Here is a 21,520-nt window from a genome sequence, read left to right as displayed (position 1 = left end):
ACATTTTCTGTCCATTACAATAGACATGTAGACATGGTTACTGTTGTAAATGACTATTGTAGCTGGAAATGGCTGATTTTGAATGGAATATCTACATAGGTGCAAAGAGGCCCATTATTAGCAAACATCACTCCTGTGTTGCAATGGCACATTGTGTAGGCTAATCCAAGTTATCATTTTAAAAGGCTAATTGATCATTAGAAAACCCTTTTGCAATTATGGTAGCATAGCTGAAAACTGTTGTTCTGATTAAAGAAGCAATTAAACTGGACTTCTTTAGATTAGTTGAGTACCTGGAGCATCAGCATCTGTGGGTTTGATTACAGGCTCAAAATGGCCAGAAACAAAAACCTTTCTTCTGAAACTCATCAGTATATTCTTGTTCTGACAAATTAAGGCTATTCCATGCGAGAAATTTCCTAGAAACTGAAGATCTCGTACAACGCTGTGTACTACTCCATTCACAGAACAGCGCAAACTGTCTCTAAACAGAATAGAAAGAGGAGTGGGAGGCCCCGGTGCACAACTGAGCAAGTACATTAGAGTGTCTAGTTTGAGAAACAGACGCCTCACAAGTCCTCAACTGGCAGCTTCATTAAATAGTATCTGCAAAACACCAGTCTCAACGTCAAAAGTGAGGAGCGACTCCGGGAGGCTGGCCTTCTTTTGAACGGTAGTGTATTTTCAGTGGATAAAACCCGTTTAGAAATATTGCTCTGCAACCCAAAAATGTATATACAACTCAGTTTGCATGGTGTGTTGTTTTTGGTAGACAATACCTCAACGGCACATAACCAATACTTTGAAATGCAGAGCAAAATAGAGATCACACCAACCAAATCAGAACAAATTCCACTAACTCATTATAATATAACCTAAGCCTACAAAAGTATTCAGGAGTTGGATTGAATAGATTGAGTATATGTTGCACCATGGTGTTCTCTGTCGACATACAAACCATCAAGGGGGTTGAACACACACACACTCCAAAAACTAATAACTCCCCAAGCAGCTAACTAGACTGAAAAATAAGTATAAACGCAACATGCAACAATTTCAAAGATTTCCATGAGCTACAGTTCCTATCAGGAAATCAGTCAATGTAAATGCATTCATTAGGCCCTAATCTATGGATATCACATGACTGGGAATACAGATATGCATTTGTTGGTCACAGATACCTTAAAAAAAAGGTATGGGCGTGGATCAGAAAACCAGTCAGTATCTCCTTCACATAGAGTTGATCAGGCTGTTGATTGTGGCCTGTGGACTGTTGTCCCACTCCACTTCAATGGCTGTGCGAAGTTGCAGGATATTGCCGGGAACTGGAACACGCTGCCGTACACGTCAATTCAGAGTATCCCAAACATGCTCTATGGGTGACATGTCTGGTGAGTATGCAGGCCATGGAAGAACTGGGACATTTTCAGCTTCCTGGAATCGTGTACAGAATTGTGTCCTTGCGTCATGGTGCAGTGCATTACCATGCTGAAACATGAGGTGATGGCAGAGGATGAATGGCACGACAATGGTCCTCAGGATGTCGTCACAGTATCGCTGTGCATTCAAATTGACATTGATAAAATTGTATTTTGTTGTCTGTAGCTTATGCCTGCCCATACCATGACCCCACTGCTACCATGGGGCACTCTGTTCACATTGTTGACATCAGAAAACCTCTCACCAACACCGTACACATGGTCAAATTCTCTAAAATGACTTTGGAGGCTGCATATTGTAGATCAATTTACATAAAATTATCTGGCAACAGCTCTGGAGGACATTCCTGCAGTCTGCATGCCAATTGCACACCCCCTCAAAACATGAGACATCTGTGGCATTGTGTTGTGTGACAAAACTGCACATTTTAGAGTGGCATTTAATTGTCCCCCTAACAAGGTGCACCTGTGTAATGATCATGCTGTTTAATCAGCTTCTTGAAATACCACACCTGTCAGGTGGATGGATTATCTTGGCAAAGGAGAAATGCTCACTAACAGGGATGTAAAAAAAATTGTGCACAAAAATTGAGAGAAATAAGCTTTTTGTGCGTATGAAAAAATTCTGGGATCTTTTATTTCAGTTTATGAAACATGGGACCAACACTTTACATGTAGCATTTATATTGTTGTTCAGTATATGAAACCAGACATGAATAATTTAACTAGTGTGTCTGGCGTTAAAGATTATTCTAGATTATGATAGATTATACATCCCTCATAATCAGATATGAGGGATAGCTGCTCTTACATAACTTTGGCTCAAAATGGCAATACCTGAAGCTCCTAATTAGGAGGGTTGCTGTTATACCTAAAGTGGCGAAGTGGGAAAGAAAAACTATTCACAAATATATCATCTCTGCCAGCGAGCGGGGTATTTTTTGTGGTTAGAGGGCACTAGCTTGGTTGGCACTGTTGGTTGGTGTGGGAGCTGGCGGGGGAGGGGGATGGCGGTGCAGGCAACGCTTTACAATTGCCTGGCAAGATGTGCCATGGGGCATTGTCCCTCCCATCGGTGGCAGATCAATCCTCACATCCTGTGAACCCTGTGTGCAACTGCAGCGCAGGAGAACACAGAACAGTCACTCTGTGTGCCGGACTGACTGACAGAGAGAGATGTGCTTTTGGGACCGTTGCAAAGGACTCAAACTCCATAGAGTAACCATACCAATTGGGAAACATGATTCACATCGAGAGGCAAAGAAAGTACCCCATTCCATTAATATGTAAGTGCTTGTTTTTCTTTGCTTTGAAATTGAAAAAAAATATATATGTACATTGGCAAGAAAAAGTATGTGAACCCTTTGGAAAAACCTGGATTTCTGCATAAATTAGTCATAGAATTTGATCTGATCTTCATCTAAGTCACAACAATAGACAAACACAGTCTGCATAAACCAATAACACACAAACAATGATGCGTTTTCATGTCTTTATTGAACACGCTGTGTAAACATTCACAGTGCAGGGTGGAAAAAGTGTGTGAACCCATGGATTTAATAACTGGTTGACCCTCCTTTTGCAGCAATAACCTCAACCAAACGCTTTCTGTAGTTGCATATCAGACCTGCACAATGGTCAGGAGTAATTTTGGACCATTCTTCTTTACAAAACTGTTTCAGTTCAGCAATATTCTTGGGATGTCTGGTGTGAACTGCTCTCTTGAGGTCATGCCTCAGCGTCTCAATCGGGTTGAGGTCAGAACTCCAGAAGACTTATTTTCTTCTGTTGTAGCCATTCTGTTGTTGATTTACTTCTGTGTTTTGGGTCGCTGTCCTGTTGCATCACCCAATTTCTGTTGAGCTTCATTGGCGGACAGATAGCCTAATATCGTCCCGCAAAATTTCTTGATAAATTTGGTAATTCATTTTTCTGTTGATGATAGCAAGCTGTCTAGGCCCTGAGGCAGCAAAGCAGCCCCAAACCATGATGCTCCCTCCACCATACTTTACAGTTGGGATGAGGTTTTGATGTTGGTGTGCTGTGCCTTTTTATATCCACAAATAGTGTTGTGTGTTCCTTCCAAACAACTCAACTGTAGTTTCATCTGTCCACAGAATATTTTGTCAGTAGCGCTGTGGAACATCCAGGTGCACTTTTGCAAACTTCAGACATGCAGCAATGCTTTTTTGGACAGCAGTGGCTTCTTCCGTGGTGTCCTCCCATGAACACCATTCTGGTTTAGTGTTTTACGTATCATAGACTCGTCAACAGAGATGTTAGCATGTTCCAGAGACTTCTGTAAGTCTTTAGCTGACACTCTAGGATTCTTCTTAACCTCATTGAACATTCTGCGCTGTGCTCTTGCAGTCATCTTTGCAGGACGGCTACTCCTAGGGAGAGTAGCAACAGTGCTGAACTTTCTCCATTTATAGACAAGTTGTCTTTCCGTGGACTGATGAACATCAAAGCTTTTAGAGATGCTTTTGTAACCCTTTCCAGCTTTATGCAAGATATTTATTTTGTTCGAGGTATGGTTCACATCAGGCAATGCTTCTTGTGAATAGCAAACTCAAATTTTGTGAGTGTTTTTTTTAGGGCAAGGCAGCTCTAACCAACATCTCCAATCTCGTCTCATTGATTGGACTCCAGGTTAGCTGACTCCTGACTCCAATGATCTTTTGGAGAAGTCATTAGCCTCGGGGTTCACATACCTTTTCCAACCTACACTGTGAATGTTTAAATAATGTATTCAATATAGACAAGAAAAATACAATAATTTCTGTGTTATTAGTTTAAGCACACTATGTTTGTCTGTTGTTGTGACTTAAATGAAGATCAGATAAAAATTTGAATACCAATTTATGCAGAAATCCAGGTAATTCCAAAGGGTTCACATACTTTTTCTTGCCACTGTATATATTTATATATATACTGCTCTTACTGGCTGCATCATGATGCTGATTTCTAAAGCAGTTGTCTTATCAAAATAAAATATGTTAAATTCTGATTCTGTAAACAAGAAAATAGGCAGCCAGTACGATGTAGAAAACTGCCCTGACCTTCCTCTACCCTGACCTTCCACTGCCCTGACCTTCCACTGCCCTGACCTTCCACTACCATGACCTTCCACTAGCCTGACCTTCCACTGCCCCCACCTTCCACTACCCTGACCTCCCACTACCCCGACCTTCGACTTCCATGACCTTCCACTTCCCTGACCTTCCACTACCCTGACCTTTCACTGCCCCCACCTTCCACTTCCCTGACCTTTCACTGCCCTCACCTTCCACTACCCTGACCTTTCACTGCCCCCACCTTCCATTACCCTGATCTTTCACTGCCCCCATCGTCCACTTCCCTGACCTTCCACTACCCTGATCTTTCACTACCCCCACCTTCCACTTCCCTGACCTTTCACTAACCCCACTGTCCACTTCCCTGACCTTTCACTGCCCCCACCTTCCACTTCCATGACCTTTCACTGCCCCCACCGTCCAATACCCTGACCTTTCACTGCCCCCATCTTCCACTTCCCTGACCTTTCACTGCCCCCACCATCCACTACCCTGACCTTTCACTGCCCCCACCGTCCACTACCCTGACCTTTCACTGCCCCCAACTTCCACTACCCTGACCTTTCACTTCCCTGACCTTTCACTGCCCCCACCGTCCACTACCCTGACCTTTCACTGCCCCCACCGTCCACTACCCTGACCTTCCACTACCCTGACCTTCCACTACCCTGACCTTCCACTACCCTGACCTTCCACTGCCCCCACCTTCCACTACCCTGACCTTTTACTGCCCTCACCTTCCACTACCCTGACTTTTCACTGCCCCCACCTTCCACTACCTTGACCTTTCACTACCCTGACCTTTTACTGCCCCCACCTTCCACTACCCTGACCTTTCACTGCCCCCACCTTCCACTACCCTGACCTTTCACTGCCCTCACCTTCCACTACCCTGACCTTTCACTGCCCTCAACTTCCACTACCCTGACTTTTCACTGCCCCCACCTTCAACTACCCTGACCTTTCACTACCCTGACCTTTCACTGCCCCCACCTCCACTACCCTGACCTTTCACTGCCCCCACCTTCCACTACCCTGACCTTTCACTGCCCCCACCTTCCACTACCCTGACCTTTCACTGCCCTCACCTTCCACTACCCTGACCTTTCACTGCCCTCAACTTCCACTACCCTGACTTTTCACTGCCCCCACCTTCAACTACCCTGACCTTCCACTACCCTGACCTTTCACTGCCCCCACCTTTCACTGCCCCCACCTTCCACTACCCTGACCTTTCACTGCCCCCACCTTCCACTACCCTGACCTTTCACTGCCCCCACCTTCCACTGCTCTGACCTTCCACTGCCCCGACCTTCCACTTCCCTGTCCTTCCACTGTCCTCAACTTCCACTGCCACCACTTTCCACTGCCTTGATATTCCACTGCCTTGACCTTCCACTGACCCCACCTTCCACTGCCATGATTTTCCACTTCCCTGACCTTCCACTGCCCTGATATTACACTGCCCCCATCTTCTTCCACTGCCCTGATCTTCCACTGCCCCCACCTTCCACTGTCCTGGTCTTCCACTGTCCTCACCTTCCACTGCCCCCACCTTCCACTGCCCTGACCTCCCACTGCCCTGACCTTCCACTGCCCTGACCTTCCACTGCCCCGACATTCCACAGCCCCGACATTCCACTGCCCTGACATTCCACTGCCCCGAACTTCCACTGCCCCGACCTTCCATGGCTGACATTCCACTGCCCACCTTGCACTGTCCTTACCTTCCACTGCCCCGAACTTCCATTGCCGGAACTTCAACAGCTAACTTTACACTGCCCTGACCTTCCACTGTCCTCAACTTCCACTGTCCCCTACCTTACACTGCCATGACCTTCCACTGCCCCCATCTTCCAAGCCCTGACCTTCCACTACCCTGACATTCCACTGACCCCCCACCTTCCACTGCCCTATCATTCCACTTCCCTGACCTTCCACTGCCCTATTCTTCCACTGCCCTATCATTCCACTGTGCTGACCTTCCACTGCCCTATCCTTCCACTACCCTGACATTCCACTGACCCCCCACCTTCCACTGCCCTATCATTCCACTTCCCTGACCTTCCACTGCCCTATCATTCCACTGTGCTGACCTTCCACTGCCCTCTCCTTCCACTGCCCTATCCTTCCACTGCCCTATCCTTCCACTGCCCTATCCTTCCACTGCCCGCCATCCATTGCATGATGATTATAAACATTGTATGTTTTCAATTGTAGTTATAAACTAACTGTTAACAGAAAATAAATGCATAATAAATCCCTCTGGTCTCTCTCTCTCCAGTGTGAGGACATGTTGCAGTAGAGACCAGTGAGCTGTGAGACCATGGGGGACTGGAACCTGCTGGGCAGCATCTTGGAGGAAGTACATGTCCACTCCACCATCGTAGGAAAGATCTGGCTCACCATCCTTCTCATCTTCCGCATGCTGGTGCTGGGAGTGGCGGCCGAGGACGTGTGGAACGATGAGCAGAGCGAGTTCATCTGCAACACGGACCAGCCGGGCTGCAAGACCGTCTGTTACGACCAGGCCTTCCCCATCTCCCTCATCCGCTTTTGGGTCCTGCAGGTCATCTTCGTGTCCTCACCCTCCCTTGTCTACATGGGCCACGCGCTCTACCGCCTGCGCGCCCTGGAGAAGGAGAGGCACCGGCGGAAGGTCCAGCTGAAGGCAGAACTGGGGGAGATGGAGGCGCTGGTGGAGGAGCACAAGCGCATTGAGAAGGAGTTGAAGAGGCTGGAGGAGCAGAGGAAGGTGAAGAAGGCTCCACTGAGAGGGTCCCTGCTGCGGACGTACGTCATCCATATCCTAACACGCTCCGTGGTGGAGGTGGGCTTCATCATGGGCCAGTATATCCTGTATGGCGTCGGACTGGAGCCTTTGTATAAATGTGAGAGAATGCCTTGCCCCAACAGTGTGGACTGTTACGTGTCCAGGCCCACGGAGAAAACAGTGTTCATGGTGTTCATGATCGTCATCGCCGGGGTGTCTCTCTTCCTGAACCTAATGGAGATTTCCCACCTGGGCATCAGGAAAATCAAACAGACTCTGAAGGGAGACAAGTACCCAGCAGACAATGACAACTTGATTTACAAGCTGAAGAAAAACGCGACGATACAGCATCTGTGTGTGATGAGGAACCTGTCTCCTCACAACGGGCCGCTGACTCAGACCATCTTCAAAGTCATTCCTGAGAAGGACCTGGACCCAATGGACCCACCTCCCCACTACATACCTAACCATGAGGTGCCCAGGTACAACAGCATGGCTCCAGGCCATTATCTTGCCAACTGCACTGGCCTCCAGCCCCATCAGCAATACCAGCAGCAGCAGCAGCTTCAACAATGTGAGCCCAGCCAGGGGATGATCCAGACCCTGCACCTCCAGGGAGCTACAGAGAAACAAACCACCGTCATGGTGGACCAGCTCCCTCGAACCAATAGAGGAGCTGTCTTGAATGGGGATAGTGGGCCCAGGAACCTGCAGGGCCAGTCGATCCATGAGGACCCCAACTTACACCCCCAAGACCACTACCAGCCCAGCCACATGGAAGTAGTGTCTATGGCAACGCACAGACCCAGCATCATGACGACACACAGACCCAGCTTGGCTCTGAGGGACACAGACCTGGAGGAGGAGAGGAGGGACTCCATGGGCAGCGACTTCATCTTCCCCAACCCAGGAAGGAAGCAAAGCTTCAAATCTCGTATGCCCTCTGAGAGCATGTCTACCATCAGTGATTACAGTAGCAACTCTCCACGGAGCTCAGATTCCGAGCTGGGCGACATGGTGGACATGCCAATGATGCCACCCCCTGGAAGGAGAATGTCAATGGCAAGTAGAGCCAAGAGACAGGCAGTATCTGACCTGGTGGGGGAAGATTTCACCACTGTAACTAGGAGAAACAGTGAAAGAGAGAGGAAGGGAGACAGGGAATGCTAACGTTGTGAATATTTTGTCTAGATTTGCCCAGTAAAGCTGCAATAGATACCTTTTTAGAGACTGCATACATATTTTTGAAATCTTGCAGATAGAAAGTCATGATGACAAGTGTCAATGTGTTATCTAGCCTCTCTCAATCCCACATGTTCTCTCTCTTTCAGAGTGTATTCTTGGACATCTCCTCTATCATGAAAAAGTGAAGAGGGACGAGAGCAAAAATAGACCCAGGAGTTGCCTACGAGTGAAACAACACACAGGAGATAAATAGCACTGCGCCCATCATTGATTGGCTCTCCAGATTAAATTGGGCCAAAAACAGCCACCAACCCATGCCAAGTCACATGTGGTCATAGGCAGTGCTGTTTCCCCAGTGTATTTTAAATTCAAAGCATCTCATTAAAATGCCTACAATCTCCAAATGAGTGACATTGTATGTGGTTGATTGTGGCAGAAAGGGAAAATGATTGTACACATCAAGAGGAACGTGTGAAGTGTGAGCACTTAAAATTGTTGTGATAAATGAATGTTGGTGAGTATGCAAACCATGGAAAATGTCATCTTGTCCCTGGAAAAACTTTTATATGCTTATATAGAGCATTAAATTTTATAAACCTATTATTTAGTTTGAACTTTTTTAAGTTAAACATTCAACAATAGATTCTTATGAGTGTGTAGTTGTTTGATATACAATAAATGCTTATTTACTAAAACTGAAAATCACTTTTTGTCATCGTCTTTGATGGGTTATTTTTTAGATATATCATAATTTTACAGTAAAAAATATACAAAGAATTGGCGCATGCTATTTGTTTTAATCCATAAACAGAAATTGCGTCTTGACAAAAAAGTTTTCTTCCAAAACATTTGCATGTCAAATTAACAAAAACAACAGTTACATAATATTTACAATATGACGAACTCAGGCAATTTGGACATTATAAGCTAAAAAGGGAAAAGTGAAACAGCTGATATCTGTCGTCTTGCAGTTTACTCAAATTACACATAAAAAATATCTCACCAAAAATCTACAAATACAATAATAACCATAGAAACAAAACCACACACAACGTATTCCAACTGTACAGTCCTTGACCCAAAATGAGAGGTATGCAGATTTGCAGGTAGATAAGTGTAAGAGTCCATAATGTTCATGAGGCATAACCTCTGCATACACTCAGGCTGGGATTCAATCAAACCTGCACCGTGGAAAAATAACATTGTTAATGCACATTAAGAGATTTTGCGATTTACGTTTTTCCCCAACAAGTAAACATTGTGGTTGTACTGAAATCAGTCATTTCCTCCATGGTATGGACAGAACGTTATTTTTCCACAGTATGGTTTTAAATTGACACCTTCCCTTCCCTTTCACGTGAGTTTGGCCTTTGAAACCTCTAAGGCAAGACTTGGAGCTGCATTTGTCAAACATACGTTTTAAATCTTGTGTGAACCCTAGTGTTCCATTTTAAAAACAGTTAAAAAACCAAACTTATCAATCCAATGATGCAAAGTCTCTTGTCATGGAAAAATCCTTAAAAAACACAAACATGTTACACAGACTTTTGTAAACACTTACCTCTTTAAACGTTTTGCTTAATTTGTACTAAATAAGGACATTGTGAATCATAAAACACAAAAGACTTGTCTTTCATCCAAATTGTCAGTAAAAACAACAACCATTAAAAATCACAAGAATCAATGTTAGGAAATTTACAGGCCTACATTTTGTGCCAACAAATCATCCCCACAGAAACATTGTCAAAATAAATAACTCAACATGTTTATATTTATTTATCAAATTCAAAAATATCAAAATGGGTTGATCGGTATATTCAGTGTACTCAGAGTAACAGTACATTCTGTGGAGCTCTGTCATTGGTACTTTATACTTTGAGAAAAACTAGAAGATATCAATTGAAATTCCCAGAATGTGACATTGGAAAGTTCCTAGAGAAAACAAAGAAACCACTAATCTAACCATGACACATGCTACAGAACGATCTTCCACAATGGAATAATTTGGCATTATCATGAACCAACAACTATCTAAGCATCTCTTTGAATTAGTATTCAACATTTCACTTGATAATACACCATTAGGAATACTGGACAAGTTTAGAGGATAAATTGCACTCTTATATTTAAGGATTATCAAACCAGGAATATGTGGTGACTTCCACTTCCACCCCAATTCTTTAATACATCTGATTTACACTAAATGTAATGGGAAATAACCTCAGAACAAAATATTACATTTTCACCACATGTAGGACAGTACATTTCTACCCCTAAAACAGCAATATGGTTTAGATAAGAATGTTAGTCTTTGACACCATTTATATTTGTTGAATATAATTTAAGTAAGTACTTGGCTTGGGAGTTTTTCATTTCTAAGTGCCAATGTCAAAGCATTTGCTAGTGTAAATGCATTGTTAGTGTAAATTAGATTACCTCTTGAAGGTGCTGAACGGTGCAATACAATTTTGTTTTTCTTCTATTTCCCACTTTAGCTACAGTGTGTTTCTTTCTTTCACCATAGATGCTACTGTGTGTTAAAGGCAAAAGAGGAATGTACATAAACAATGCAGGAAAAAGAAAGTGAGAAATTAGAACTGAAGGAAACTTTGCATATGAGAGTTCATTCTACTCTCAGCTGTATAGAAGAACTCTTCAGATGTACAATTTGAAATGAATAGCTTTTTACAGAGACATTATTGAACATTATTACACATTCAGAGGAATTCCTGAGTTTATACTCCCATGATGGGAGAGAGGGAGGGAGGGAGAGACAGAAATAGAGAGATAAAGAGAGCTGCCAGAGCAATGTTGTATGGAGTTTGATAACTCCAAAATACCTGTTTAAAAGTATTGCTGATAAGACAACTGTAGTGTCATCCTCTAAAAAACACAGAGAACAAATGTACTTCAAACTTTATACATATCAAGGTAGAGATGTGTGTCATAATAACAAAAACACACCCTGTTACTAGCTATTCATTTTCCGTTGCTAGCTAGATACAGTCCTGTCTGGGCTGTTCTCCTGTTGTACATTTCTCAGTCATCTCCTGAGAGAAATCCACCGAAACAGTGGGGCTACACACACCTGTAGACGCTCCAGGCTCCAGGGAAGACTCAGGGTCCTCCTGCCCTAGGTCAGACACATCTATCTCGCCACTGCCCTGCCGCCCCTGCCCAACGCCAACGGCTCTCTCCATGGGGCTTTCAGAGGGGCAGGGGGACTTGACATGGCTGCCCTCTGAGGTGGGGGAGCCTGGGTTGGAGGTGAGGTCGATGCTGGCCGTGATGGAGATGCTGTTGGTGGTGGCAGTAGGATCTCTGGATCTGTGTGTAGGGAGCAGAGCTTGGGTCTTCTCGTGGTTCCCCTGTACCTCCTTGCACACCTCCTGGGACACAGCCTGGGACAGGTAGGAGAGGTTCTGCCATAGCTCACCCATACACACCTTCAGCTGGTTTCTCTCACTCAGCAGCTTGTCCTTGTCATGCACCTGCAAGGACACACATACAGTACATGACTGTTATGGGTACACTGAGAATACACACACACCTTACACACATTGAATACACACATAGCTTACACACATTGAATACACACACAGCTTACACACATTAAATACACACATTGAATACACACACAGCTTACACACATTAAATACACACATTGAATACACACATACAGTAGCTTACAGACATCGAATACACACACCGTACACACATTGAATACACATATAGCTTACACACATTGAATACACATACAGCTTACACATATTGAATACACACACAGCTTACACACATTGAATACACACACAGCTTACAAACATTGAATACACACCTAGAGAATCCATATGTACACAGTACATAACCACAAACACAGACAGCCACATGCATAAGGAAACACAAATAAAACCTTATTTAAAAAAAAAACTGACAGTACTACAAATGCTAACAGTAGAGATTTAACTTTTCATTGTATAATAAGTAGACCTGAGTCTTAACATTTACATTTTTAGTCATTTAGCAGACTTATCTAGAGTGACTTACAGTAAATAGTGAGTGCATGCATTTTCATATTAGTCCCCCGTAGGAGTTGAACCCACAACCCTGGCATTGCAAAGCTCCATGCTACCAACTGAGCCACACAGGACCATTAAAACAGTGTATGTACCAGTCTGTGTATCTCCACCTCCAGGTTCTGGATGCAGTCCAGCTTTCTCTTGCGGCAGCGCTGGGCGGCGATGCGGTTCTTACTGCGCCGCCGGATGTCGTGGATGAACTCCAGCTGCTCTGAGGTCAGTTTGTGCATCTTTATCATGATCTGGAAGTCATTACGCGGAAGATTGGTGATCTGATCCACCGGGAAGGGAAGTTTGACCTTAACAAAACAGAGGAATGCATTAGGGATATACAGTAGTTTCTACCTGGTGTACAATACAATACAATACAATACAATACAATACAATACAATACAATTCAAAACAACTTTATTGTCCATGATACAGCAAGCAATGGACATTTGTCCTCTGCTCTCATTACTCAACTCCCCCAGATAGCATCCATCTCACACAGTTGTACCCACCCTGCCCACTAGGTGGCACTGTTATTCTACCTCTAATAGATTGTCATAGCATGTGCATGGTACTCCACTTATTTGAAATCAATTGCTTACAGTGTAATAGACAATAACTGTGGGACACAATTATTAATTTACTTACAATTGACACAAACTATTGTAAAAAATACAGATTGACTGATGTTCTGAAATTGATGTTTGAGATACAATAAAGTTCTCAGTTTATGTCATAAGGAACTCCTCATCGTCTGCATGATGTTCACATTTTAAAGTGCTATCATTCAGTGTTTAATAATGGGTGAGTATATGCTGTGTGACTTTCTGCCATTTGTCTCACAGAGAGTTGGGTAGAGGCAGGGGACTGAGGGAGTGCTCTGTTTCAGCTGTGATCTTGGGGGGCCTTCTCTGTCTCTCTGTGTGTCTCTCTCTCCCTCTCTTCTCTCTCTCTATTGTTCTGGTTTCTCTTTTTAACTCTACATCCCTCCAGTCAGTTCATTACTCTGCTCTGTGAGTGGGCCAGCACTGACATAATGGCCTCATCTGTGTCAACTGGTGTGTGTGTGTCTGTGTCTGTGTGTGTGTCTATGTGTCTGTGTGTGTGTGTGTGTGTGTGTGTATGTGTGTGTGTGTATGTGTGTGTGTGTGTGTGTGTGTGTGTGTGTGTGTGTGTGTGTGTGTGTGTGTGTGTGTGTGTGTGTGTGTGTGTGTGTGTGTGTGTGTGTGAGTGCGTGCATGCGTGCCCATTATATGGGCCAGGTCCTGGCCCTGTCCCCAGGCAGGGGGCTTGGCTAGCGCACTGTCCCAGTTAGGAGGGTCTAAACTGAGGGAGGGTGCCAGATGGTGGAGGGTACAGGGACACCTGTCCGTTCTGTCTGAACCAAGTGTCAGCGCTGTGAACTGCTATGAGCATATGGAGACACACAAACACACACGCACGCACGCACACACACATTTCAGCTCCTTTTCTGACTTGAGAGAGAAAAATTGGGAAAGCATTAACCCTCATTATGAGCTAAATGTAATTCAATAAAAAAATGGCACCTCTACGGAACTCTACCTACCTGAGCATTATATCCACTGCCTTCCATTCATCTAAAAACAGCTGTGATGAAAAACTCAATGATTCTGTCTATCACTGTTTGTGTATTTTCAGAAGTAATTCATTATATTACATCAATCTCTTTCCCACTCACACCGTTCCACCAGCCTGTCTCTCACTAACTCACCATTGGTTCTGAAATAAAGCTGATATAGATTAGTTAATAGAAGACGCTGCTGATTGTGTGTGAGTCTCTCAGAGTGGCTGAACGACAGACATCAGCCCACAGTGTAGCACAAGAAGAATCGTCTAATTTCTCTCCACACAGCAACATGAGAGATGGAGTGGGCGCTTAAGCATTGCCATGGCAACCCCTGCGGTTCTCTTAAAGTAAACAAAGAGTTTGAAATCAAGGTCTTATCCTTAGAGGCTTTAGGCTGTGAATAGGGGAGGGATGTATGGTTGGATGGTGTGTGCATGGATGGGCCATGACTATAGCTTTAGAGGTGAATAGCATCCAGACATTTTGTCAAACAGAAATCTCACAGATGACTAAGACTACTGTTCTAAGCTCTCCAGGCTCTTCTTCCCCAGAACAACAGTTGTCATATACTGTACAGTTAACTAGTCTATTCAATTCCCTGTCGCTCTCTCTCTCTCTGTCTTAAGTCTTCACCCCTGCTTGTTGAGCAGTTCATAAAGAGGACTGGTCTTAGCTATTTGTTCAGATATTTATCCCTTTTGGTTTTAAGAAGTAACTCTGACAACCATCAAAACATAATTATTACAACACAGTTCATCTTCCCAGCCATAGCACTAACCGCGTGGTATCTCTCTGGCGCAGTAACATTTTGTCAGAGCAATTTTAGATGTTGGCAAAACCCATTTTGAACAGCACAAATCACAATTTCAATATGTAGTATAGATAGATAAATTATACTGACTTCGGGACCTGGCTCTCTGGCAGGGCCAGACTCACTGTCTCCCTCTGAGAAGGACCCGGATTCATCACTGGAGTTGGCCCCATACGACCGTTCACACTTGATCTTGGTGCGGCCCTGAGAGAATATGGCTTCCCCTACCACCATCCCACTGTGCTTCCTCTGCTCCCCCACCAGGCAGCGAGCCAAGCCTGAGCCCGACACAGAGCATGGGGAAGAGGAGAACTCAAACTGGGGCAGGCTGGAGGGCGAGTCCCCACTGCCACCGTCCTCCAGGTAGGAGAAAGATGAGCAGGAGCTGGAGGTGCGTGTGCGTGGCTCGCAGGCAGGGGAGCAGGAGGAGATCTTTATGGGCAGAGGGCAGCTGGTGGTGGGCCGCGGTCGGCAGGCCATAGTCGGCAGGGGCTCCTGGAGGGCCGTGGAGGAGGTGGTGGAGGAGGGTAGGGGAGAGTATGTCTGGTGGAAGGGGAGAGACTGACTAACACCTGTCCACAGGGATTTCGAGGTGATCTCCAACAGATCTTTTTCCAGAGACTTCCGGTCAGAGTAGGATTGAGACGGTGTTCCTAGATGGTCACATGCCCCGGAGGAGAAAATTACGCTGCTGCGGCGATCCAACTCTACTTCCCGTTTGCTGACTCTGTCTGAGACAAGGGGCTTCATTGCCATGTCCTCTACTACCCCCTCTATGTCTCCAACAGAAGATCCCACTGTCTCTGCAGACACCGCCCTGAGGTCCCTTCCACCCTCCCCCTGAGATGCCTCCCTGTCTCTGTCCCTGTTATGGGCTAGTGAGAGTCTGTTGGTCAGTAGCTGCTGGGTGAGAGGAGTGGAAAGTAGGGTGCTGGCTGGGTTGTTGAGATCCAGGAGGCCCCTCTGGAGGTGCAGGCAAGATGGAGAACCTCTGCTGGGGGGATGCGCTGAGGGCTTCGGCCTCCCCTCCAACTCCATCTCCAGGACATTCTGGCTATCCTCTGACAGTCCTGGGGGGCTCTCCTCTCCCTCGCCCCCGGAGCGGGGCTCCTCTTTGATTCTGGAGGGGGAAAGGGGTTGTGCCCCTTGGTGTGTGCTGCTGGTCTCTGTGGGGCCTGGGGAGGCTGAGGCATGGCATAGTGACGAGGCGGCCGAGGTGATGCTATCATCGTCCTCGTTCTCTCCGTTGTGCTTGGCGCAGGCCTGCTGGTACTTCCTGTATTTGGGGCATTGTGGGAGGTCAGAGGTCAGGCTGCTGGTGAGGGGCATGAGGGTTGAGTGATTGGGTCGCCACCTTGTCGCAGAGGATGACGTCACTCTGGGGGTCTCGGAAGACGTGGAACCACCACCGTCACCATCCTCCTCCATGATGAGGTCATCTGTGTGCGCCGACAGCGGCAGCTCCTTGCGACAAAGGCCATTGTTGTGATCAGTCGTGTCGCTATGCAGCTGGGCCTGTAGAAAGCGGAAGCAGGAGTCTTCTAAGTTGTGAACGCCCAGGAAGTCAGCACAGCGGATCACCTCATGGATGTTCTCTCTGCTCAGAACCAGTTTGGCTGTGTAGGCAAACTGTAGCAGCGGGGCAAACCCCCTGGCTGTGACCTGATGAGAGGAGGAAACACAGTGTTATCTGTTGTGTTGTTACTCGTCCTGGGGATTTTGTGTGGAGAGTGTGAGAGTTGGGAAAAATCTGCTGCTAACACACACAGTTAAACTCTGGATTGTGTAGACTACACATTCATGTTTTATTTTGACACATTTTGAGCAAACTAACTGGAGCACATCCCCTCCCCCTCCCCCCATCATCCCAATGAGTGCCTAGGGGCGCATCCCTCTCTGAAGGTGAAAGTCACCCGTCCTTAAAATATGTCTCTCACTTGTTGTCATCTCCCCCTTCAGCTCACCTACTCCCCCCTCCTTTCCCCTCCTAACCCCCTCTATCCTCTCCTCTCCCCATCCTCTCTAGCACCCCATCCCCCATCCTCTCCCCCTTCATCTCGTCTCCTGTTCTCTCTCTTAGTAGCTGATAGCCAGCAGGCCTGGTGTATGTGTGTGTGTGTGTGTGCCCGTTTATGTGTGTGTGTGTGTGTTTGTGTGCGCAGTGCGTGCTTGCCTGTGTGTGTGTTTGTGTGTGTGTGTGTGTGTGTGTGTGTTTGTGTGTGTGTTTGTGTGTGTGTGTGTGTGTGTGTGTGTGTGTGTGTGTGTGTGTGTGTGTGTGTGTGTGTGTGTGTGTGTGTGTGTGTGTGTGTGTGTGTGTGTGAGCTCAGTGTGTGCATGTCTGTATGTGTGTGTCGGGGGCTGGGGGGGAGGTAGAGTGCCGTTAGAGTGCTGAGTGTTCTGAGGGTCTATTTTCAGCTAGCGTCAGCAGCTGCCTCATGTGCCTGCAGAAGCATGTCTTTATGAACACACCAGAAGCATGTCTTTATGAACACACAGAATTATGTCTTTATGAACACACAGAAGCATGTCTTTATGAACACACCAGAAGATTGTCTTTATGAACACACCAGAAGCATGTCTTTATGAACACACAGAAGCATGTCTTTATGAACACACAGAAGCATGTCTTTATGAACACACCAGAAGATTGTCTTTATGAACACACAGAAGCATGTCTTTATGAACACACACAGAAGCATGTCTTTATGAACACACCAGAAGATTGTCTTTATGAACACACAGAAGCATGTCTTTATGAACACACACAGAAGCATGTCTTTATGAACACACCAGAAGATTGTCTTTATGAACACACAGAAGCATGTCTTTATGAACACACAGAAGCATGTCTTTATGAACACACAGAAGCATGTCTTTATGAACACACCAGAAGATTGTCTTTATGAACACAGACCAGCCTTTTTAATGTTACTACTGTACCAGCCCTTCTAATGAGGACAGGGAGAGAAAGGGAAAACAGAATGAGAGAGAAAATGGAGAGAGAGAGAGAGAGAGAGAGAGTGAGTGGAAGAGATTGCGAGATATACTACAAAGCAAAAAGGAGGCAAGCGAAAGGATGGATAGACATAAAATTAGTGTGAGTGAGAAAGAGAAATTCCACACTACAAAGAGACCGGTAGAAGGAGAGAGGGGATGTCTGTAGAGAAAGAGAAGAGAGAAAATAAGCAATGCTTTCTAGTCATTAGAGGATGGATTTTGACGTATAAAGTCGTTGATAGTGATTACTGTATGAGGTAGAGTCAAAGAGACATACAGTATTAATCAAATTGACAGATCTGGGACTTTACATGCTAATGGAGGCAGTGGAATGTGGGCCGGGGCTGTTCTGCCCACGATTAGTTACAGAGGCAGAAATATAATGTATCACTGAATCTAAAAATTCCCACAGGGTTATCAGGAATCCTGCCAACACACAAGCAAAGGTAATGCTAAAGTGTGACAACTGAGCAAGCTACCCGGCCGCCTCCCTCCCTCTTATCCCCTCTTTCTCCCTCTCTCTCTTTTTCTCTCTCTCACTCTCTCAATTTCAATTCAATTAAAATTGCTTTCAATTCAAATTGCTTTATTGACATGACATAACAATGTACATATGCAAAAGCGTACTTTGGAAATTTCATGTAAGTTTTTAATTGACAATATTAACATAATTAAAATAATAATAATACTAAAGATTTTCAACGGGGCAATCATTAAAAATAATAATCAAGAGTAAAAATAACCATACAATAGACAATAATAATGGCATAGAGAACATTGGTTGGTCTGTCAGACAATGTCACTCATCTTATGGTAGGCAGCAATCTAGTCCACTGCCAACCCACAGCTCTCTGATTCCTCCCCCAACAGGATGGGTAGCCTATTCTCATCAGAGGTCTGAAACCTTGAATTAGGGTTTTGTCACGACTTCCGCCAAAGTCGGTCCCTCTCCTTGTTCGGGCGGTGTTCAGCGGTCGACGTCACCGGCCTTCTAGCCATCGCTGATCCACTTTTCATTTTGTCCTTGTCTTTGTCTTACACGCCTGGTATCAATTCCCCAATTACTTGTTCATTATTTAACCCTCTGTTCCCCCATGTTTGTTTGTGAGTGATTGTTTATTGTATTGCGGTCCGTATTTGTGGCCTTGGATTTATTGACATGTATTGTGATTATTTGTAACGCTAGTCCTCTTCTTCTGACGAGGAGTCGCAAGGTTCGGACCAAAGCGCAGCATGGTACATCCCCCCCGGATCGGGGCCTGTCAGTTCCATCCCCCAGCAACTCCACTCCGACGCCCATGGAGCTGGGAGGTTGTGTGATTAGGGCAACCGGAAGAGGGGCCATTCCCTGCACCATCTGTGGCCGCAGAGGGCACACTGCTGGTTGGTGCTGGAGGGGTCCCTCAGGGAGTCGAGCAGCAGGCAGGGCACTATCGTGCCACCCCAGGTGAGTCGGCACCAGGCTCACCTAGAGCCCCCTGTTGCTCACATGTATGTGTTTATTACATTTCCTGAGTTTCCCCGCATTCCCAGCATAAGGCGCTTGTAGATTCAGGCGCAGCTGGGAATTGTATTGACCGTTCATTTGCCCATAGTTTAGGGATCCCCTTTGTTCCTGTGGATATGCCCTTCCCTGTGCATGCCCTAGATAGTCTACCTTTAGGGTCAGGGCTGATTAGAGAGGCCACCGCTCCACTAGGCATGGTTACGCAGGAGGGTCAGAAGGAGAGAATCAGTCTCTTCCTTATTGATTCTCCTGCGTTTCCCACGGAGCAGGGCCTACCCTGGTTGGCCTGTCATGACCCCACTATTTCGTGGCAACAGGGCTCTCAAGGGGTGGTCACGAAAGTGCTCAGGGAGGTGTGTAGGGGTTTCCATCGGTGCAACTACGGTGGAAAGACCAGACCAGGTCTCCATAGTGCGCATGCCCTCAGAATATGCCGATTTGGCTCTCGTCTGTAAGAAGAGGGCGACTCAATTACCACCCCATTGACGGGGGGATTGTGCAATAAATCTCATGGTAGACGCTGCGCTTCCCAGGAGTCACATGTATCCTCTGTCACAGGAGGAGACGGCGGCTATGGAAACATATGTCTCCGAATCCCTGGGACAGGGATACATTCGGCCCTCCACTTCCCCTGCCTCCTCAAGTTTCTTTTTTGTGAAGGATGGAGGTCTGCGCCCGTGTATTGACTATTGGGGTATCAATCATATCACTGTGAGGTACAGCTACCCGTTGCCTGGTACGTATCCGGGAGGGGGACGAGTGGAAGACGGGATTTAGTACCACCTCAGGGCACTATGAGTACCTCGTCATGCCGTACGGGTTGATGAATGCTCCCTCAGTCTTCTAGACCTTTGTTGATGAGATTTTCCGGGACCTGCAGGGCAGGGTGTAGTGGTGTATATCGACGACATTCTGATATACTCCGCTACACGAGCCGAGCATGTGTCCCTAGTACGCAGGGTACTTGGTCGACTGTTGGAGCATGACCTGTACGTCAAGGCTGAGAAATGTCTGTTCTTCCAACAGTCCGTCTCCTTCCTAGGGTACCGCATTTCCACGTCAGGGGTGGAGATGGAGAGTGACCGCATTTCAGCCGTGCGTAATTGGCCGACTCCCACCACGGTAAAGGAAGTGCAGCGGTGTCTAGGGTTTGCCAACTACTACCGGAGGTTTATCCAGGGTTTTGGTCAGGTAGCGGCTCCCATTACGTCACTGCTAAGGGGGGACCGGTGCGACTGCAGTGGTCAGCTGAGGCGGACAGGGCTTTTGGTCACCTGAGGGCTCTGTTTACCTCGGCTCCCGTACTGGCCCACCCGGATCCCTCTTTGGCGTTCATAGTGGAGGTGGACGCGTCCATGCTCTCTCAGTGCTCGGGTACGCCACCGAAGCTCCGCCCCTGTGCCTTCTTTTCGAAGAAGCTCAGCCCGGCGGAGCAAAACTATGATGTGGGGGACCGGGGCTGTCGTCAAGACTCTGAAGGCGTGGAGACATTGGTTTGAGGGGGCGAGACACCCTTTTCACATCTGGACTGACCACCGCAATCTGGAGCACATCCGGGCTGCGAGGAGACTGAACCCTCGCCAGGCAAGGTGGGCCATGTTTTTTTTACCTGTTTTGTGTTCACCCTGTCCTACCGACCAGCTTCCCAGAATGCTAAGGCAGACGCACTGTCCCGGCTGTATGACACAGAGGAGCGGTCCATGGACCACACTCCCATACTCCCGGCCTCTTGCCTACTGGCACCGGTAGTGTGGGAGCTGGATGCGGACATCGAGTGGGCGTTACGTACAGAGCCCACTCCTCTACAGTGTCCAGCTGGGCGTCTGTACGTTTCGTCTGCTGTCCGCGACCGGTTGATCTATTGGGCCCACACGTCACCCTCCTCTGGTCATCCGGGCATCGGTTGGATGCGGTCGGATGACAGTGCGCTGTCTTAGTGGGAAGTACTGGTGGTCCACCTTGGCCAAGGATGTGAGGGTTTATGTTTCCTCCTGCTCGGTGTGTGCCCAGTGCAAGGCTCCCAGGCACCTGCCCAGATGGAAGTTACAAACGGCCGTGGTCGCACCTGTCGGTGGA

General features: G+C 46.6%; 2 protein-coding genes across 3 annotated transcripts in view; one reads left to right on the top strand and one right to left on the bottom strand.

Moving 5' to 3' along the window:
* Positions 1 to 2,582: 2,582 nt before the first annotated feature.
* On the top strand, positions 2,583 to 8,949 carry LOC139374511 (gap junction alpha-10 protein-like). Its single transcript, XM_071115512.1, has 3 exons — positions 2,583 to 2,725; positions 6,801 to 8,408; positions 8,911 to 8,949. Exons 2-3 carry the CDS (start codon positions 6,843 to 6,845, stop codon positions 8,947 to 8,949), a joined length of 1,605 nt encoding a protein of 534 aa, XP_070971613.1. The 5' UTR covers positions 2,583 to 2,725; positions 6,801 to 6,842.
* A 302-nt stretch (positions 8,950 to 9,251) lies between these two features.
* Positions 9,252 to 21,520, bottom strand: part of LOC139375339 (transcription regulator protein BACH2-like) — a 53,985-nt gene continuing 41,716 nt past the window's right edge. For both annotated transcript variants that reach the window (XM_071117031.1, XM_071117032.1), the window contains exons 3-5: positions 15,031 to 16,602; positions 12,643 to 12,849; positions 9,252 to 11,965 (exon numbers count right to left, since the gene is read on the bottom strand). In XM_071117031.1, coding sequence (XP_070973132.1) covers positions 11,471 to 11,965; positions 12,643 to 12,849; positions 15,031 to 16,602 — 2,274 coding nt within the window. In that variant the 3' untranslated portion in view covers positions 9,252 to 11,470. The remainder of the gene's footprint in view (positions 11,966 to 12,642; positions 12,850 to 15,030; positions 16,603 to 21,520) is intronic.

Source organism: Oncorhynchus clarkii, chromosome 19, assembly GCF_045791955.1.
Source record: "Oncorhynchus clarkii lewisi isolate Uvic-CL-2024 chromosome 19, UVic_Ocla_1.0, whole genome shotgun sequence".
Classification (NCBI taxonomy): Eukaryota; Metazoa; Chordata; class Actinopteri; order Salmoniformes; family Salmonidae; genus Oncorhynchus; species Oncorhynchus clarkii.
Note: the sequence above shows the minus strand (reverse complement) of the source record. Positions and strands in the feature narration are given on the sequence as shown.